Source organism: Cervus elaphus, chromosome 5 (genome assembly GCF_910594005.1).
Source record: "Cervus elaphus chromosome 5, mCerEla1.1, whole genome shotgun sequence".
Lineage (NCBI taxonomy): Eukaryota > Metazoa > Chordata > Mammalia > Artiodactyla > Cervidae > Cervus > Cervus elaphus.
In genome coordinates, this window is record NC_057819.1 from 122887460 (window position 1) to 122908018 (window position 20559).

At 53.9% G+C, this 20559-nt stretch overlaps 1 protein-coding gene and 1 pseudogene across 1 annotated transcript; one reads left to right on the top strand and one right to left on the bottom strand.

The window, feature by feature from the left end:
- Nucleotides 1-10891, top strand: part of LOC122693259 — a 25357-nt pseudogene extending 14466 nt beyond the window's left edge.
- On the bottom strand, nucleotides 10602-18048 carry SLC25A10 (solute carrier family 25 member 10). The gene is made up of 11 exons (XM_043905210.1): nucleotides 17466-18048; nucleotides 15424-15543; nucleotides 14762-14876; nucleotides 14634-14682; nucleotides 14359-14400; nucleotides 13483-13526; nucleotides 13290-13360; nucleotides 12942-13034; nucleotides 12589-12666; nucleotides 11999-12055; nucleotides 10602-11893 (listed from the first exon to the last, which is right to left on the bottom strand). Exons 1-11 carry the CDS (start codon nucleotides 17556-17558, stop codon nucleotides 11792-11794), a joined length of 864 nt encoding a protein of 287 aa, XP_043761145.1. The 5' UTR covers nucleotides 17559-18048; the 3' UTR covers nucleotides 10602-11791.
- Between the last annotated feature and the right edge of the window lie 2511 nt (nucleotides 18049-20559).

The window sequence follows — 20559 nt, forward strand, 5'->3', positions numbered from 1 at the left end:
TTTTTGTTAGTCAATTTCCATTTCTTTCCTTTCTGTTCTTACCTTTGGTACTTCCTTCTGCTCTCTGGGATTTACTCTGCCCTTTTTGTAATTGCTTAAATTGAATACTTAGATTATTTTTTTTAACCCTTTCAGTTTTGTGATAAATGCTATAATGCTTTAAGGCTATAAGCTTCCCTTCAGTGTTGCAACTTTCAACGTGTCATATTTTCATTGTTGGGCAATTCAAAAATTTTCAGTTTCCATTGTGATTATCTCTTTAGCAGCTGTTATTTAGGAGAGTACACATTTTAGTTTCTAGGAATATGGCATTCTTTAAAAAACCCCAACTATCTTTTTACATAAAAAGAAATTTTAGTTATAGGAGGTTTTTTTTTGTTTGTTTGTTTGTTTGTTTTTGGTAGTGTTCTTGGGATTTTCTACATTGAGAGTCATATCATCTGAAATAGGGGCAGTTTTATTTCTTCCTTCTCATGCATGAATGCCTTATATTTTCTTGCCTTCATTCACTGGCTAGGAACTGCATCCAATCCTACACTGCATAAGGATGGTGAGAGTGAACAGACAGTCTTGCCTCGTTCTAGTTTACGGGAAAGTATTCAGTCTTTCACTACTAAGTATATAATGTTAGCTATAGGCTTTTGCATCTATATCATAAGAGAAGTTTTTCTCCCATTTTCTTATTTTTTATTGTCTTTATTTGGTTATGGTATCTGGACTATCCTAACTTCACGAAATAAATTGAGAAGTATCTCCTCCTCTTGTTTTCTGGATGAGATTGCATAAAGTTTTTCTTTAAATGTTTGGTAGAATTCTCCATGAAACCACCTGGGCTGGTTGGGTCTTCCTTTGGGAGACCCAAACCTTTGGGAGATTATGGATTCACTGTCCATAATAGTTATGGGGCTATTTCCATGATCCATTCTAAACTGGATAAGTTGTGGTGGTTTGTAATTTTTCTAGGACTTGTTCCAGTTCATCTAAATCGTCACATTATGTTTTACAGTTGTTTGTAATATTCCCTTACCTCTCTTTTGGTGTCTGCAAGGTCTGTAGTGATGTCCCCATTTATCAGTCTTGCTATGAATTTGTCATTTTGATTAATCTTTTCAAAGAAATGCATTCTGTTTCATTGATATTCTCTATTTTTTGTCTATTTACAACTTAGTTGGTTTCTGCCTTTAGAATTTCCTTCTGTTTACTTTTGATTTATTTTTGCTCTTCTTTTTCTAGTTAAGGTAGAAGCTTACATTTATTTTTTCATTTGAAAGATGCATTCTTATATAGTTTTTTCTCATATAAGCATTTAATGCTATGAGTTCCCCTCTAAACCCCGTGTTTGTTGCTGCCCAGACATTTTTGACATTTTTATATGTTGTATTTTCATATTTATTCAGTTCAACTTATTTCGTAGTTTCCCTTGAGATGTCCTCTTTTGACCTGCTGATGATTTTGACATGTGTTGTTTCCAAGTGTTTGGATTTTCTTTTTATCTTTCTGTTAAAGACTTCTAGTTTGATTCCACTGTGGTCAGAGACACAACTTCTATGATTTTAATCCTTTAAATTTCTTGATGCTTGTTTTCTGGCTACCACGGAATATGTTCCCTGGGCATTTTAGCAGAAGGTACATTCAGGTGATTCCTGGTGGCTTGCTGTGACCATGATCATATGGCAATTAGAACTCTGTGTTGTGAAAAGAAGTTGTGTCTTGTTCTTGTGGGTGGAATGTCCAATAAATGCCAGTTAGATTCTGTTAGTTGATAATATTGAAGTCTTTAACATCCCAACTGATTTTCTAGATCAGAAATCTAGATTTCTATCAGCTACTGAGAGAGGGGTGGTGATGTCTCCAGCTAAAATTATGGACTTGTCTTCTTTTTAAAAAGAAGAGTCTTCAGATGACTAACTTTTGAGTAAAAGAGCAGATGAAAAATTTTATATAATAAATATGAGAGAACACCATTGGTGAAAAGCTTGTGGAATAGAGCCCAATTCAGTCTCAAAGGAAAAACTTTATAGCTTTAAATGCATAACTTAGAAAACATGAATGATTAGTAATCAATCTAGTGATTAAAAGAATATTAAGGAAATATAATGAACAACACTATGCCAATACCTTTGACAAATGCCTTGAGAAACAAATTGCCAAACTCATCAAATAAGAAGATAACCTGAATAGCCCTATATCTCTTTTAAAAATGGAACTGTTAGTTTAAAATCTTCCCTTGGCAATTCCTTATCAGTCCAGTGGTTAGGATTCTGTGCTTTCACTTTTGAGGTGAGAGGGTATGATCCCTGGTCAGGGAACTAATATTCTCCATTCCAAGAGGCTAAAAAAAAGGGAGGGGGCAGTGGAGACTTAAATAAAATAAAATAAAAATCTTCCCACAAAGAAAACTGAAATTGCTTGGTGAGGTTATGTTTTTAAAAACTCAATAGTAAGAAAGCCATTTAATTGTAAAAAAAAAAATGGTCAAAGTGGTTGAAAAGACACCTTACGAAAGAAGATACATAGATGACAAATAAGTAAGCCCATGAAAGATACTCCACATATTTAGTCATTAGGAAAATGCAAGCTAGAACTACAATGAGATTCCCCTGCACAATATGAAAATGGTTTAAAAAAAAAAAATCTGACTCTACCAAGCGGAGGGAGTTGAAATTCCTTTACTACTGGTGGGTAAAAATGGTAAAACCACTATGGAAAACAGTTTGTCACTTTCTTAGTGATTTTTACCGAGAGGAATGAAAGTACATATATGTCCATACAAACACTGCAAAAATTTTCATAGCTACTTTATTTGTAATATCCCCAAACAGGAGACAGCTCTACTGTCCATCACTGGGTGATGGACAAGCACACTGAGGTCTCTTCATCCATGCAATGGCATGGTGGTTTGTAATTTTTCTAGGACTTGTTCCAGTTCATCTAAATCGTCACATTATGTTTTACAGTTGTTTGTAATATTCCCTTACCTCTCTTTTGGTGTCTGCAAGGTCTGTAGTGATGTCCCCATTTATCAGTCTTGCTATGAATTTGTCATTTTGATTAATCTTTTCAAAGAAATGCATTCTGTTTCATTGATATTCTCTATTTTTTGTCTGGTGTGAAATGTCCTGAACAACTTATATGAATCTCAGAGTACTTATGCTGAGCGAGGAAGTCTGACAAAAAGAAAGCATGTTATGTGTTTTCATTATATGAGAGTATAGAGTATTGAAGTCCATAAGAAATCCATGAAATGAATCTCCACACATCTACAACCTGTCAGTGATTGAGGATGGGGAGGGCAAAGAGGGGCCAGAGGAAAATTTGGGGGCAGTGTTTGCAATCTAGCCTGGGGTGACAGTTTCAGGGTGTGTTGTCTGCACAAATTTCTAAAATTGTGCGCTGCGATTGTGCACAGTTCATCACGTTAGGATGAATCACACGACAGTGAAACAGTTAAGACCTCTCAAGTGGCCTTCTGGAACATTGGCTCTTGGGAAGGTCCTTCTGGAACCCAGTAGCTGTGCTGTGAGAGGCCCAAACTACAGTGAGGCCACTGGGAGGCCCCGTGGTCCGTGACTGGCCTCCCTTGGCTCCTTCGTAGGAGCCAGGTCTCGGCCGTGTCACTGCAGGCCCAGGGCTAGCAGCTGGAACACCTTGCCTCACGGAAGGCAGGAAGGCCTTTGCTCGGCAGTCGGTGTCTGGTCACAGGCCCTGAGCCTCCATGGCCGCAGCCCTGCCTCACGAGGCTGCCCAGGAACTCCCCACCCTGGGCGCCAGCCTGGGGCTGGGCAGCCAGGTAGCTCTGCCCTTGGCTCCACTGTCTTGGGGCAGGTCCCCTGGGAGGCCCTGGGCCAGGATGGAGGGAGGTCAGCCACCCAGGAGCCCAGGGGCTGAACTATATCAGAGCAGGGGGGCCAGAAATAAGGCAGGGTCCAGACAAGGGGCAGATTGACTTTCAAACAGGGTGCCAGAAACAGAAGAAAGAAAGGTGTGGGGGGTGGGGGTGGGGCGGTGCAGAAAAAGAAACCAAAGAAGAAAGTCTGCAGCCTGTGTGGGACACACCAAACACCCAGTCTGGGGAGAGTTAACCCAGTAGGGCAAAAGGCATCAGAGAGAATTGGAGGAATCACTCCAATTAACCATCTGCTTTCAGAGAGGAGGGGACACACCCATGGGAGAGGTGGGGTGGCTGAGAACAAAGGGCTGGAGGGCATGGGGTGTGACAGCAAGTCACAGACTAAAAGCACCAGGACAGAGACTCAGGAAGGTGGAGGGCAGAGACGAGGTCAGTGGTGACCCTATAGTTGAGGCAGAATGTTCTTAAAGGCACAGCAGAAGCCAAGCAGGGATGTGGAGGAACTGATATATACAGACCAAGGGCATGCCTGGCTCCGGGAACTTTACCAAGCTGACCCTGAGACAGACAGATCTTGGTTGTTACTGACGTTCAGGGCCAAAGAACTATTTAGGCTTCAACTCAGAACGAGGCTGTCAACCAGAGAGGGTGGGGAATCAGGTCAGCATTTACAGGGAAGGTGGCATCTGGAAGCTTACAGGAGTTAAGCTGTGGTTCAGGCCCCAGAGTGATGAGCAGACCCCAGACCTCCAACCCCACCCAGCCTTTCTGGGAAAGACCACCCACAAAAGAAACCCTGGCAGTCCAGGCAAGCAGGAAGATGGCCAGAGAGGCCAGGAAGGTGGCGGGGCCTTCAGCAGCCTCCTCCAGGAGGCCAGGACAGCCCCTCTCAGTCCTGCACACTGGATGGCTCCCCAGGCCCCCCGGGGAGGGTGAGGGGACCCGGGTGTCCTTGAGCAGAATCAAGACCAGAGCTCAGCTTTTACAAACAGAACGGAGGCAAGACCTCTGTACAAAAATGATATACAAGACACAGCCTTGCGTGTTTAGACTTCGATGATGTAAAACTATCGTGTTGCTACCAAGTCTAAGCTCATACTACTGGCCTCCTAACAGGCCAGTAATCAAGAGGCAAATTGTTGGGGCAAGGAATATGACTTTATTTGGAAAGCCAGCAAATCTCCAAGATGGTAGGCTCATTCACCCTCCCCACAAAGAACTATCTTGCCTGAGTTAGAATTCAGGTTTCTTTTATATTAAACGAGAAGGGAGTTAAAGTCATTTCCTGGTTCCCATCAGACTCTGGAGGGGGTGTGTTCATTTCTTTCTCCCTGCAGTCATTCGCAGGTGGGCCTGGTCAGGATGTTTCCTGTGAGCCAAACAAAGGTATTTTAGCTTAATGCTCATTACCTGGGAAGTAGGGTTCCCAGAGATGGGCCATTGCATATAATTTGAGCTTATAGGCAACATTCCGTTAGCGATTAACTTGTAATAGAATACAAGGTTCTTATTCCCAGTTACAGTGTGGCTGTGAGGATGGGACACGACAGGAGAGGCGTCCTCGAGGGTCACAGGTGTGGGTAAAGAGAGGGAAGGTCCCCTTCCCATCATCTGAGAAGGGTTCCTGCTGGCCACAGAGCATGGGTCTGAGCTCTCAGGACAGACTCCGGCTTGTAGCACCAGTAGGACAGCAAAGTGGCCACGAGGACAAGCTGTACACACACTGCCCCTCTCCACCTCCCGGGTTGGGTGGTCCGAGCAGGCTGCTGTCCGGGCAGGCTGCTGCCTGGCCCCTGGAGACGGGAGGGCAGCTGTGGGAGCCAAGCTCAGAGTGGCCTCCCAGAGGTGGTACTGGGCCCCTGGGTGCTGTGTTGGGTGCCTTCCACTGCCTTCCGGTCCTTCCAGCTTGTCAGCAATTAGGAGATGGGGGAGCGGGTGGTGTCAGAAGGAGGGGAGTAGAAGGGGAACAAAACTGCGTGACTCGACTTTCCTGGTGTTTCCATCCTCTTTGGGGAACTAGTATCTCTGGTGAAAAATAAATACTTTCTGAAGACTGGCATTTCCTCCACCTCACTTCTGTTTTTCTTTTTTTCCTGTTAAATTCAAGCAAAGTGGGGAAAATACCCTAGACCTAGTGGCCGTGGTTGTTCTTCTGGGAAGGGGTCAGGGCCCGGGGTTGGCGGGAAGGAAGTAATCCATCCCCTGAAAACCCTGCTGGGTGTGCAAATTTGTATTGTGGTGCATGGGTTACTTGAAACAACTATTTATAAACACGCGCAGACTGACCAGTTTCAGTAACAAGGGAGTGAAGCAGGGGAGACGTGGACAGCTCGGCCTTGTCCCCGGGTCAGCTGGTGGGGGTCAGCTACCTTCCCAGGCCACCACTCCTACCTGCCCTGTCCGGCCCTCTACGCTCCTTTGGGCTGATTGCAAGATTTGAACCTCATCTCCAGCTGCCCCAAATACCAGCAGCCTCATTCCAGGATCCAGAATTCCACCAAGGGCTGGATCAACAGGGCTGGAGCAGGTCAGGTACTTAGGAGTGTGTACATCACAAAGATGCCCTCCTGTCCCCAGAGTCCCCAGCCTCCATCACATCAGTGTGGCTCTCTGACTGCTGCTGCCTCTGTAGGCACCACATGGCATTCCTCATTTAATGTGTCCTTGCGTGTGTGCATGCTAAGTCACTTCAGTTGTGTCTGACTTTTTGCGACCCCATGGACTGTAGCCCACCAGGCTCCTCTGTCCATGGGATTCTTCAGGCAAGAATACTGGAAGACTGGCATTTCCATGTATGCCCTCCTCCAGGGGATCTTCCTGATCCAGGGATGGAGCCTGCTGGACGGAGCACCAGACAGCCTCACTGAGACACAGTCCAATGTGTCAACAAAGAGACCACAGAGATCAACACAGCCAGACGCTGAAGTGCAAAGGACAGGTTCTAATCAGCACTATACTCCCAGTGGGGACAATTCCAGCGTGAACTGAATTCCATTTCAACTTGTGCGGAGGTAACTGGTGTTTTAAAGTGGAAATATGGGAATTGGGAGGGCTGAGAGCTCAGGCAATGGAGTCAGGCAGCAGACAGTTATAAAGCAGGCAGGAGGCTGGGAGACCCCATCTGGCTCCTTAACACACTTGTCCGAAGTGAGCCTCTGTGTTCTCACAGAGGCCGGAGATGTCCAGCCTCGGGTGGGTGCTCTAAGCGGGGCTGGGATTGCCCGGGGTATGCAGTTTGAGCTGTCAGAAACCCAGTCTTCCCAGGCCTGATGCAGAAGCAGTCTTTGAGACCAGCCTGGCTAGAGTTTGGTCAAGGAGAGAAAATTTTATTCACCACCTACCATACAATCCCTCCATTAAAAGTGTACAATTCAGGGGACTTCCTTGGTGGTCCAGTGGCTAAGACTCCGTGCTCCCAATGCAGGGGTGGGCAGGTTCGATCTCTGTTCAGGGAACTAGATCCCACGTGCCAAAATTAAGACCCAGTGCGGCTAAATAAATATTTTAAAAAATAAAGTGTACAAGTCAATGATTTTTAGTATTATTCATAGAATTGTGCAACCATCCTATACTACTACATTTGAAACATTTCCATAACTCCAAAAAGAAATCTGTCTCCGTCTGTAGTCACTCCCAATTTCCCCACCCCACCCCACCCCACCCCATCCTAACTTCTGGCAACCACTCATCTATTGGGTTGGCCAGAAAGTTCATTCTGGTTTTCCCATAATATCATGCAGGAAAACCTGAATGAACTTTTTTGCCAACCCAATACTTCCTGTCTCTGGATTGGCCTGTTCTAAACCCTTCATACAAATGAAAAAGTGAAAGTGATAGTCGCTCAGTCACATCTGACTCTTTGTGACCCCATAGACTGTAGCCGGAATCACATAATACATTGTCTTTAGTGACTGACTGCTTCCACTCAGCGTGTTTTCAGGTTTCATCTATGTTTTAGCATGGCAGTGTTTCACTCCCTTGTATGGCCAAATAGTATTGCATTATACAAATATACCACATTTGACTTATCTGCTCATCAGGTGATGGCCATTTGGGTCATTTCCACCTTTTTGTTGTAAGAGTAAAATGCTGCTCTGAAGGTTCCTGTGCAAGTTTCTTCGTGGCCAAGTGTTTCTAAGCCCCTGTAGCAATAGGCCCAAGCTTGGCCAATAATTGCCAGCTTCCCTAATTTCTGCCTCCGCTTCCAACTCAGGACCAACCAGAGAAAGCCAAGTATGCTCCCCTAACGAACCACAGGGGTTGCAGCACCTCCAGTTGGCCCCCCACAGCTTCCTCAAGCCCACAGCTCCCACTTGGGGTGCACCAGAGCCCCCCTCTCATGATGAAGCCACCACCTCCTCTGCCTTCTTTAAGGCTCTGCCAATATGCAAGTGAGGGGGCTGCCTTCCTGCTAGAGCAAGCCAAGCATACAGCCTTGCTTTTTCTCATTTGCGTGGCCTTCATTCATTTCTACACATTTTACAGTTTCAACTCTGTGGTCCATTTTGAGGACCGTATGCCTGTGTGTGGGAGGGCCCACGCTCACTCTGCGTGTGGATGTCCAGTTGTCGAAAAGGCGTCTTTCCCTACTGCCTTGTCTTGGCACCCTTGCTCAAACTTCTTGACAGTGGACTCCTGCTGTGTAACTTTTTGTGAACTATTGTCTCTAAGGAAGAAAGGTGGAGACTGAATCATGAAATGCTGAGTTTGCTTCCCTGCCAGCGTGAAATCCATCACTTCCTTACCTGAATCAGGTGACCTGCAGGTGAGGCTGCTCCTCTATTTTGCTCACATTCTCAGGCTGGTTCTGAGCCAACACAGGTGGAGTACTCCCTGGGGAAGGGCCTCATCTCTAACTTGCCCCAATTTTCCTGCTTTCCCCGGCCTGCCTCATTTTCCCCCTCTGTGCCCCCATCCAGGAAGCTGGGCCCCTGCAGGGCTGGTGCCTGAAGCCCTCCCCCACGGCCCATCAGTAAACACTGCATCCCTTCACTACCCTTTGCACCCTGCTCTGCAGTACCCTCCCCAAACCACATGGGGCCCTTCATCCCCTGACACTGGTCCAGGAAGCGCCGCGTAAGCTGGCTGGGCTGGGAGGAGGCTGGTGAAATGCCATCTTCCCAGGCTGTCTGGGCACTCTTGCAGGCAAGTAAAGAGGATCCCAATGCTTCAAATCAAAGCAGCTTTAAGGGCAGAGAATGTGGCCCTGTGTGGCCAACGTTTCTGAGATTTGCTGTTTTCAACTTGCCAGCGGTCTGAGAGAAGCGTCAGCCTGCCCCACGACCACAGTCATGTGTTCCCGCCATTCCCGCTTTACTTCTTGGGCTCTGGGTTCCAACCACCCAGTGAGACTCCAGCCTGGGTGCTGGGGCACCAGACTGGACATTCTGTGAGGCTCTGGGTGCTCCATGCCCTCCTGCCTGCCTGCCCAGGGCTCAGGAAGCCTGCCCCCAGCCATGTGTGCTTCCAGACCCATGGTTGCTTCGTGCCCAAACACTGCAGTGGAAACCGCGCTCCACACCCAGCACCGTCACCCAAAAATGTGACTCTAATCCAGGTCTCTCTGCCACTTTTAGGAAATTCACAGAGGAAGGGGCCAAATTGGACGGGAGAAGCAACTGGATCCAGGACCCGGCTTATCTTGCGAAGAGAGGACGAGGAGGGGACGTGCGCCATAGAGACGTGAGATCTCAGCTGGACTTGATTCAAACAAAACCAACAACTTAATGACATGCACGTGGTAACCCAGGAAATTTGATGATGGTAACACAGGCCATTTTATGTACAGTGAATTATTGCAGTTACGTTAGAATTTTTTAAAGACTGTTTTCGGAGACTTGTTAAGTATTTATCTATAAATGACAGGACATCTGAAATTTGCTTCCAAATAATCCAGTGGTAGGAAAGGGTCTGTAGGGCTTGGAGAACACAGGCCCAGTGAAAACTCACTGCTGAGGCTCGGGTGGGCATGTGGGTGGTATGTTGTTTAAGTAACAGCTTTGTTGAAATACAGTGATTTTCAGGTTACAGAGATATGCAACCATAACCACGACTTAAAAATTCTTTTTTATCTGCTTGAAATGCTCCACAAGTCTCCTTGCTTCATGGCAAGGGTGTCAGAGGCACTGACATCTGAACTGCCTGTGGTGTATCTGTTCTTTCCCGACTGGGGCAGCAGGAGCCCCAGGGTAGCTTCCACCTGTCCTGGGACAGCAAAAGGTCAGGTGGTGTTCACATCAGCTCCTGCCCCAGCCTGAGGGTCTGTAGCCCATAGAACCTAGGTTGGCCAGTCCCATCTGGGTTTGCTAGATGATAGGCCAGCATCTAAAAGGCCAGGGCTCTGACTCAAGGGGCACCTCCAGGGAGATCAGGCAGCAGCACCGCCCCCTGCCCCCACCACAGGAATTGTCTCGGGGGGCTTGTAGTAGCAGGTGCCTGCTGGGAACTCTGTCTCAGGGGGCTTATAGCAGCAGGTGCCTGCTGGGAAGGGGCAGCCCTGGGTGGGGGATCCACAGTGACCTGGATCCAGGACTGCAACACTGACTAGTCCCTCAACCAGCCCCATGCCCTGCTCTTCCCCCAGCCCTCTGCCCACCGGCCACTCCAGTGTATCCAGTCAGAGCTGTGACTTCCCCCCTGCTTTGGGCCCTGCCCGTCCATAAACCCTAGAGCCCTCTTTGGAAAGTGCAGAGGATCTCATAGGCCCTGGCCATGAGGCAGACTAGTTAGGGGCCTGGATGCAGAACCAGACTCAGCACTTCACCGTCCTTTATTAACATCCCTGCAGGGCAATGTGGGACTGCTGGTTACTTGCTGGGGGCGGGGGGTAGTGGCACAGTGCCCACCTGACTGGGGGAGGCCGACAGATGCAGCCCCCAGCCTCATTTGCAGGCTGCTTTGGGCATTTTGGCTGACCAGCTACTGGAGACCTTGCAGGTGACCACTGTGCAGTCAGCCCCCGTGGACGTGCCACTCCTGCTCAGGGAGCCAGGAGGGGTCACTGCAAACTCCCCGAAAACAGCAGCCACCTTCTGGCGCTGAAAGCTTTTGGTGAAACTAATTGTTAAAGCTGGGCTTCCCTGGTGGCTCAGCTGGTAAAGAATCCGCCTGCAATGTGGGAGACCTGGGTTCGATCCCTGGGTTGGGAAGATCCCCTGGCGAAGGGAACGGGTTACCCACTCCAATATTCTGGCCTGGAGAATTCCATGGACTGGAGAGTCCACGGGGTCGCAAAGAGTCGGACATGACTGAGCAACTTTCACTTTCACTTGTTAAAGCCAGTGGGGGGTGGGCTGGACCAGGAAGGGTGGGTAGGGTGCCTAAGGGTCACACGCAGGCCCTTCCTCCTGGGTACTCATTCTGCCCTGACCTGGCAGCTGTGGGGCGCAGCTACCTTAGAGAACATCACGAAAGCTATGGTCCCTCTCCTGGGATGAAAGTGCAGGTGCACACGTCATTCGATGAGTGGTGCTGGGGGTTCACACCCCTACTCCGCTACCCGGCTCCTCAGTGGGAGCTGCTGGGGGTGCTGGGCTTCATGAAAGGAAGAGACTTCAGGGGCTGGAGACCCCAGACCCTAAAAGCTTGGACAGCCCACCCCTCCCAGCTCCAAGATTAACTGCCTACCTGGGGAGAGAATACCCAACCTGGGGCCTAGACCCTCCAAGGGAGTCACTATTGTGCACAGGGTGCCGCTGGACACCAGGCAGGGAGAGTCAGCGGCGGCAGCGGGAGGTGGAGGTGAAGCCAGCAGCTCGGGAGGGGACAATGGTCACTGGGCTGGCCAGGCAGGCCGGGGTGGGGGTCCTGGGCCAGAGGGGGCAGCCGGAGCACAGTGGGCAGGTGCTGGGCTCAGGGCAGTGCTCAGCTGCCAACCCTCCAGGACTCTGGAATAAACTGGTGCAGGGGGCTGGGTGTGACCCAGCTGCTCCCACCGCCACATCAGGATGGCACTTTGATGCCAAAGTGCTTGCGAAGCTGTTCCAGAAACACAAATGTGAGCACGGTGTGGGGCATGAGGCGGATACCAGCAGGCACGAGGCCCTGCGGGAGAAAGGAGGGGAGCATGAAGACAGCCCTAGAGGGACACCCCCCCCACCCTACACCCCCCCCCCCCACACCCCCCTGCCCTGCCTCCCGACCCCGAACCTTGTAAAAGGCCAGCGGCCCTAGCTTCGCTGTCTCCATGGCGCAGTGCAGAACACCCTGCAAACAAACGCCAAATAATGAAATAAAATAGCTGCTTCTCGAAAGGCAGGAACCCCCACAACCTCACGCCCCCTCCCCCACCACCAGTGCCAGTAGCTGGTGACACTGATGTGGATGTGCAGAGCAGCAGGCCTGAAAGCTCAAAGGTAAACACGGGGGGCAGGGCTGGTGGGCACAAAGGTCAAGGGCTGCCCTGGCCTGTTAGCCAGGCAGAACTAGAATTTAAAAGCACACCAGGGCCAGGCTGACCCACCAGGCACCCGCGGTTCTTGGGCAGCTGCCACAGACACAGAAGATATCCCGCGTAATGGAGGGAGCCCCGGACAGGTGCTTGGCCCCAGGCGCTGGACCTGCCACCCTGCTGCGACCAGGCTGCCTCTGTCACCATGTCAAAGAACCTGACTTAAAAATACACTTGGGGCCCAGGCGGCTGCAGGCCTGATGGCAACCGCGAGGGACACAGCCTCATCTGTACCCTGGCCCAGGGACACAGGCTCACCTGGGAGCAGCAGGGTGGGGACCCCACTCACCCGATACTCGCCCTTGGCATTCATCAGCCGGGTCTTCAGCACATCCAGGGGCTGGCATAGGAATGTGGCACATCCACCCTGGAGGGCAAGCTGTCATCAATGGGTCTGCCAGGAGGGCACCGCTTACCTCCCCTCTGCAGGCCTGTCTGGACCCCCAGGAGGTGTCCCCAGGGCCATGGGGACAACACGAACACTCCCAACCTGGGCTCTGGGGATTCGTGGGCTCCTCCCACTAATGCAGAGCCCGAGAAGGGCAGCCACCATCCTCACCAAAGCCTCCCACCACTCTGAGCCCTTGCTCCGCCCAGGCGCCCCCAGCTCCCAAGGCTGGTCAGGGACCCCACACTACTCACCGCAATGAAGCTGGCGATAAAGTGAGTGAAGATGCTGTCGGACAAGTAGCCCGTGCTGAGGACCAGCTGCTTGGCTTGGTCATAGCAGGACAGCTGTTAGGAAATGGAGATGGTCAGGACATGAGGGATAGCTCAGGGGAAAGCAGATGGGGCCCGCAACGACACCAGCTGGACTGACCAAGTACCTGCTCTGTGGGTCATCTACGGGCGCTGCACTGGGGCGGACAGACGAGGCCCAGACCTGCCTGAGCCCAGCTCTGCAGCCACACCTGTGTTAGTGCCCGCTGCCTTCCAGGGCCCCAACCCCCAGGTGCTGCCTGAGAGTGCCACCCCAAGCCAAAGTCCTACCTGGCCCACGGTGACCAACATCCCTCGACTGGACGCCATGGTTGCACCTGAGAACAGCTTCTTCAGACCCTCTGTCGGGGGAAGAGGAGAGGTTGGGTACCCAGCCCGAAGCACCCCCCATCCCAGCCTCCCCCCAAGGCCCACTACCGGGTCCTGCCTGGAGGCTGCCCCAGGCCCCCACCTCCTGTCTTACCTTCTCGGGCCACACGGTACAGGCCGTCCAGGGCGTGGGCATAGCTGCCGGGGGACAGAGAGTGATGCTCTCCCTGACCACAGGCTCCCACGGGAAGGTCCTCCCCACAAATAGCCATGCCTCCATCACAGGCCAGGAGGAACCCAAAGAATCACAGGGCCAGAGGACATCAGCCTTTTCTAAGAGCTCAGAGAGGTCTCACTGCTCAGGGGACCTGAGGGCCTAAAGATCCCCCGCGTTCCAAAGGAAAATCCCCTCGCTGGGGGATGCCAGCTCCGAGGCTGGTCATGCCTGCAGGCTGTTACCACGGGCAGGAGGAAGGGACGCCCTGCAGGGTCCCCTTCCCAACCTATTCAGTCTGCCCTCCCCATGGCCTGTGTTCCGGCCAGAGTGGACAATGGGATCTCCTGAGGCCACACTCCTCCCTGAACTGGCTGATGCTGGCGCCCAGGGTTTAACTACAGCGTCTGTCCATAAACAGGGTCTCAGAACCCACGGTGTCTCAGATCTCACACAATATGTTTTTATCACAGAAATAACCACCCAGCTCCCAAACCCTTTTGAAGACCACTTAAGCTTCTAACTTACCCTCCATGAAGCATGTACAGGTGCAAGAGGGAGCAGAGTGACCAGGTCCTGCCCACCGCCCAGTCCGGCCCCCAATCCTGGATCCTCCCACAGGGGTAGGACCCAGAGATGCTGGAAGCCCCCTTGGGATTCCAGAACAGACGCTCACAATGTATGTTTCCAACATCCATCAGCCACCCCATTGCTCCACGTGACCCCACAGATGTGGTGGCCTGTGGGAGTCCCCACCCTGCTCAGGGGTCTTCTCAGCCCTGGCCCCCAAACCCCTGGGCACACCATGCGACTCACTTTCGGCGCTGATTCTGGGGCAGCTTCATGTCATTCTGCATCCTGAAAGCAAGCAGAGTGTTCAGGGGAGCAGGGCCAGACACTCCACAGACCCCAGCGGGAGTGAGCAGCTGGCCCCGCCCGGGGCTGCCCCACCACAGGCTCAGCACCACCCTCCAGCGCCCCGGACCCCAAGATCTGAGCGACATGTTCCAGGCTGAACACAAAGAGACCCTAGTGAGCCAACCTGGCTCTGCTGGGGGACAGCAAGACCCTGGCCTCAGGGCCGCACTGACCTGACGTTGACCATGTCCGCAGGGGTCCCCACAAAGCCGCCGATGCAACCTGGCACAACAGCCAACACATGACCGCTGGCAATGCCTCCTGCCTCACCTGCACCACCCCCTCCCTCCCGGCTGCTCACCGCTGATGGAGCCCAGCAAGACCTTCTTGTAGAAGGGCAAGGGGCCCTCACTGCCCTTGGTCACCTGGTCCCGCACAGTCTCGTAGATGGCAAACCGAGTCAGGGAGTAGGTCATCTGGGGAGAAGGGGCCCAGCTCAGAAGGTGCAGGAGGAAGGATGGCGCTGGGCACCCCCTATATCCTTGGCCCTCCAGTGCACGAACATCACCATGTGGGCCACAGGGACACCCAGGAGCCTTCCAGAGGCCACACAGCCAGCAAGCAGCTGAGCTAATTAAAAAACCTGGGGCTGGCTGAGTCCAGGCCCCACCCCTCCTCATCCCCTACCACGTCCCTGCAAGCCTCAGTTTCCCCATCTGTAGGTGGAGGTCTGGCACAGCTGGCCTGACTCTGTGCAAGGCAGAAGCCATGCCCTGCGCCCTCCCCGGGGGCTGCTGGTCTCCTAGGCCTTGTAGTTCTGTCCTTGTAAGCAGTCTTGAGAATGCGAGATTAACTTCCAGGCCCAAAGGGCATCTACAGTGTGCAGGAGGGAGGCCAGCAACCCCTCCGCCTCTGTGGGCTGAGAGTGGGCTCTGGGATCAAGACCTAAGGGATCGAAGGGATCGCTGGCCATGAGCCCCCACCCACCCACTACCCTGGGAGATGGGGCCCCCCCAGAGGTACCTGTCTGCAGAGGGAGGCGCTCAGTCCGTTGTAGAGCGCCAGGACGCCGTCAGAGCGCACCACCTGCAGCGCCATGCCCGTCATGCGCAGCTTCACCTCCTGCTGCGTCTGCAGGTGCACCTGTGGGGGAGGGGTCCTACCCGCTCAGAGCCGCACCCCACCTGGACCCCGCCCCCGGTCAGCTCTGCTCTGAAGCCCTTTGCTACAAGTGCTACCAGCACCCGTACTGAGACAGGAAACTGAGGTCTCCTAAGGCACCAGCTGGGGCGTCTGGCACCAAGCTCTGTTCCACGCCATCACCTCACAGAAGACAACGCCAGCCAATATGGGAGTGCAATTCCAGCTGCCCTGGGGCGGAGTCATCAGCCCCGTCCTTTAGATGAGGACACTGGGAGACTCCAGAGCCCCACTTGGTAGCCTCCCGAGAGGGACAGAATTAGGGGACTGAGAGATGTCCTCAGGAAACAGGGGAGACTCAGGAAAGGTGGGTGGGGCTCCGTGGGGCACCCAGGGGGAGGGGCACTTCGGAGTGCATTCTTGCAACACACTCTCAGGTCCTACACGTCCAGACTGGACACAATGGGGCAAGTTACTGACTCTGCTGAATTAGTCTCTCTCGGCGGTGAGCAGGGAACCTAGGGCCTGGGGCCTGGGGGCAGGGTGGCCAAGCAGCAGCACCCTGTGCAAGCAAGAAGCCTCTGTGAGGGTGCAGCCGTGGGGCAAAGGCAGAGGTCAGGAGCTTTAAGATACTTTTTTTCCCGAAGACAATGCCGAGAGATTAAAAACTCTGGCCAGGGCCTCCTCTGCTGGAGGCCTCTATGGCTGCCCACACTGCCAGCTGCAGCCCAGCCCAAGGCCATGTGCTCCCTGAGCCAGAGGGCGGCCACATTCCTGTGGCCAGCCACCTCCCAGACTCCCACCCCCACGCTAAGTGTGCTGCAGCAAAATAACATCTGGGGCTAGGGCAAGGGGCAGTGACGCCCAAAGGAGCTTTGGACAAGGGAAAAGGCTGGCTTGGGGCCAGGGAAGGCTCCAAGAGTCCTTGAAAGCTGTTTCTACCTCCGGGCAGACAGTCAGTCTGACCCTCCAGGGCCTGTGATGGGGGAGGGGGGAGGAGGGCACAGGGACCTGCGTGGGCACCCAGAAAGTAAAACAAAGCAGGCATGAGAAAGGTTTCCTCTTCCTACAGACCAAAAGCACCTTAATACCTGGCCCTCCTCGGCCAGGCCACGTCACAGGTCCTGGCGGCTACCCACAAAGGACTCTCCCAGATCTCTGAAATGCTGGAGGGGCTGCCAGTTTCAGCCCCACCCACAACGTCTACTAATCCTGCCTTTCCTGGTGGCTAGGCTGAAGCTCGAGGGATAGTTGGATCAGCCCACGACACAGGTGCCAATCGTTCCAAGGGGGTCAGCGTGGGTTTCAGGCTGCTCTGGGTGGGAATAAGGAAGGGGATGGCCAGGTGACCACTCTTGCCAACAGACTCCGCAAGACCACGGCCCAGGTACCGGGGCCCAGGGCCCAGTTGCCAAAATATGCTTTGAGTTTCTTGCCTTTCTTTGTTGTTTGTGGTGAGAAATGAGCAAAAAACTGGTCTGTCTCAGAGACAAGGGAAACTCTGTCTTATTCTGCCCCCTAGGCATTTTATTAAAAAAAAAATCTAGAAAGAGTGTGATTGCTTCTCGATGGAAGAAACAATTACCCTCATTGGGCAGGACCTGCACGCTGGGATCATGTCTTCCAGATGCTCACCCACCTCCCAGGAGGAAGTAGCCCAAAGCAGGGGTGCCGGCCACATCCCTCCTTCGTCTACCGGTGTGTTTGGTAGGCACCCACTAGGCAGAGGGAGCGCGTGGTCCTGCCGGGGTGCCGACAGTTGCGCTCAAAGAGAACCACCCTCAGGAGAGCTGGGAGGGAGACCAGCCCAAGGTCACACAGGTAGCAGAGAGGGGGGCCAAGGGGCACCTCTGCCGCCCGTTCCACGCAGAGCCTCCGGGCGGGGGCGACAGCCCGGCCCGAGGCCCTCCCCACGCCATACTCACCTTGAGCAGGTCCAGTGGGTGCGTGCAGCAGGCGGCCCCGCATGACGCCAGCCCACCGAAGTACCAGCGCGACACGCGCGCCTCGTCCGCCATGGCCCGGGCACCGCCGCCGCCGCCGCTGCCAAGGAGCGCAGGTACCGGCCCCGACCCGGCCTGTGAAACCCAGACGCCGGCCCGGCCCTGCTCCAGCACCCCCCCGGCCCGGCCCGGCCCGGCCCAGCCCGGTCCTCGCAGCCGCCCGCCGCGCGTTCAAAGGTTCGCCGGCCGCCCTAGCAGCCGACAACCAATGCACCCGCGCGGCCCGGGGGCGGGAGCTAAGGGGCGGGGTCTCGCAGACCCCGCCCCCAAGTCCGAGGGTGGGTCCCGAGCCTTAAAGCGGCCGCGGCTCTGTACGCTAGCGTGCTGGGCTCCACCGAGCCGCCCCAGTGGAGGCGGCTCAGTGGGGCCCCCTTAGTGGGACCCCCAACTGGCTGGACCGCAGGAAGCCTGCTAGGTGGACCTTCTTCGCTCCTCTCAGGGACCTGCGGCCTCCCCTATCCTGCGCCGGCTAGCCCACGGGGAGGCCCCGGCGCCTAAGTCACGTCTGCAAAGGTCACGGCCCGAGTAGTCTGGGCGCTCGGCCAGCCCCCACCCCTCCTAGAGGCCTGCCTCCCATAAGCGCCCTGCCGCTGCCGCGGTCCCGGTTTCCCACCCCCGCGGCGCAGGCCCCGGATACGTACTGCTGCTAGGGGCAGCGGAAAACCTCCACGGGGCCAACCTGCGGATTACAGGCAATTCGGAGACTAGCCGCCCCGCCCACCCATCTCTCCCGAACGCCCAGCCTTAGGCCAGCTCTGACCAGACAGCCCCCAGACAGCTACCCTGAGGCGGCACAGGATGGGATTCTGGGCGTGAGGGCTCAGGCTCCTGGGAGGCGGTAGTCAACAAACTCCCGGCCTAGCCGGAGCAGGAGACGCGCACCTCCCATCAACTGGAAGCGCCGGTGTGCTGCTAGCCAGAAGGCGCGCCAGCGGGGCAGAGGAATCTGGGTCCCCAGGGCCGCTTTTGGACGGGGCCCCATGGATCTCAGGGGAGGCAGAGTCAGAGACCTCTGCACTAGTAAAGGCCCCATGTCCTGCTGTCCCAGCTTAGCCACTGCTGCCCCCACCCCAAGGGAGAAGGGTGAGGGGCACCAGGGAAGCAAATCTTGGGTCCCTGGACCCACCAGGCACCAGGAATAACAAGTCCAGCCCAGCCTAAGCAAACAGGGATTCTCTGTCAGAGGCAAGATGCCAGAGCAAACCCTGCCATTTGCCTAAAGAGGCCTCCTGGAAACTAAGGAAACTGCCTTCTAGAACCATAGGACGCCTCTGCCCTCTGTCATCAATCGGGAGGGTGAACAGCTGGCTGCAGAGATTTCCAGCCCAGAATTGCCAAGGAGCCTGGGATGGGGCCAGGGGTAGAGATGTGCTGAAAAGGCAGTTGGATGTATGGGAGAAATCCTGGGAAAAACAGGAATGCCCCCAGAGTGGGGCACTCTTTTTAGAAAACGGTGGATTTTGCAAACTATAGGTCAAGGAACTAAAAAAAATCCCAAATTTTCAAAAGGATCCCAAACACTCGTGCATAAATCTGAAGAGATGGGGACTTTGGACAATGGCTTGGCCTGGCTACCAGGCCAGGCCTGTTTTGGGATCTGGTGTCTGTGCTGCAGCATTTACACACTTTCTCTTGGTTTCCGGGCAGGGAGGATGCAGCCATGTGGGTGGCCTGGCATATGTCAGGGTCCCTGGAATTGGCAGGGAGGAGGAGGAGGGGGGTGTCTATGGGGTGAGAAGCACATGGCCAGCTCTGGTTCTCCCACTGCCGTGTCCTCTGTGATCATCTCATGAGCCTGCACGAAGGCCAACTCCTACCAGGCTCTGAAGGGATCTTCTAAGTTCTTCCGTGGGTGCCAGCAGGGCAACTCAGGATGCCCAGCAGCCCCACCTCCCAACACCAGGCCTAAGGCCTGAGTGGGCTCCAGGGACCCAGGGTGATCCCCAGTGGTACACCCAACCTAACTCCAGGTCTGCGACACCTTAGGGCCACCACAGGCTGGAGCAGGTTGGGGGATCTGGAAGGGTCAGAGGTCCGGGCCAGGGAGCGACATGGGACGGGAGGCTGAGGGTCTTCAGCGCTTTCAGACAGGACTTTGGGGTCGGGTGGGAGCACCATGACAGCATCCTGTCTGTTGTAAACAATGTGGGAGGAGTTGGGCTTGATGGTCCCGCGGGTACAGATGCCTTTAGCAATACTACCATGGACAGAGTGGCCCATCCTTGGCGGGTGGGGTGAAGGGAGCCCATGTCATCACCCTAGCTGCCCTGGAAAAAGATGAAGGAGCTCAGAGGATAAGTGGCCGTTAAAGGTCACCCATAGGGTGGGAGGTGGGGTGTGACCACACAGGCCTGGGCTGAGGGCTATCCCTGAGCCTGGACCACTCCCTGCCCCTAGGAAAAGGCAGCAGATCAGCAGCCCACACTTAGCCCCAGGTAGCTAGCTATCCCCTCTGCTAAGTAAAGGCACACTCAGAGATCTGATGCCGGCCAATCGTTAACTTCATGGGCCCCAGGCTTGGCTAGTGAGGCTCTCCAGTCAGGGGGCCACTTCCCCTCTCCTGGGACTCTTCCTGCAATGATGGCCAGCTGGAAGCACATTCTTGTGGAGGACCCCTAGGTGGTGTGGGGGTTGCTGGGCACATCTATCTGGGAGCCTGGCAGCTCCTGGGCCTATCCTGAACCATCTCACCCAGAGGGTAGCACTCCCAGACCGAGTGTCCCCTTCTGGTCCCACGAACCAAGAGAGGGGGCTCCAGGTGGGACCTGAAGACCCAGGCCAGAGGGGGTGGGTCCCCACGAGTCACAGGAACTATGGGCCTCTTCAGAGTGGATACTCAAAAAGCCCTAACCCTAGCTGCCTGCCCTCAGCCCCAGGGGCCTCCTGGCATGGGCCAGTGATGGCACTTCCCCAGAAGGAAGCTAAGGGTCCTTGGAAAAAGAGGGCACTAGGCAAGAGCCCGCAAGCTTGGGTGGTCACTGCCACCTGTAAACGTCACTCTGACACCAGGTCACCT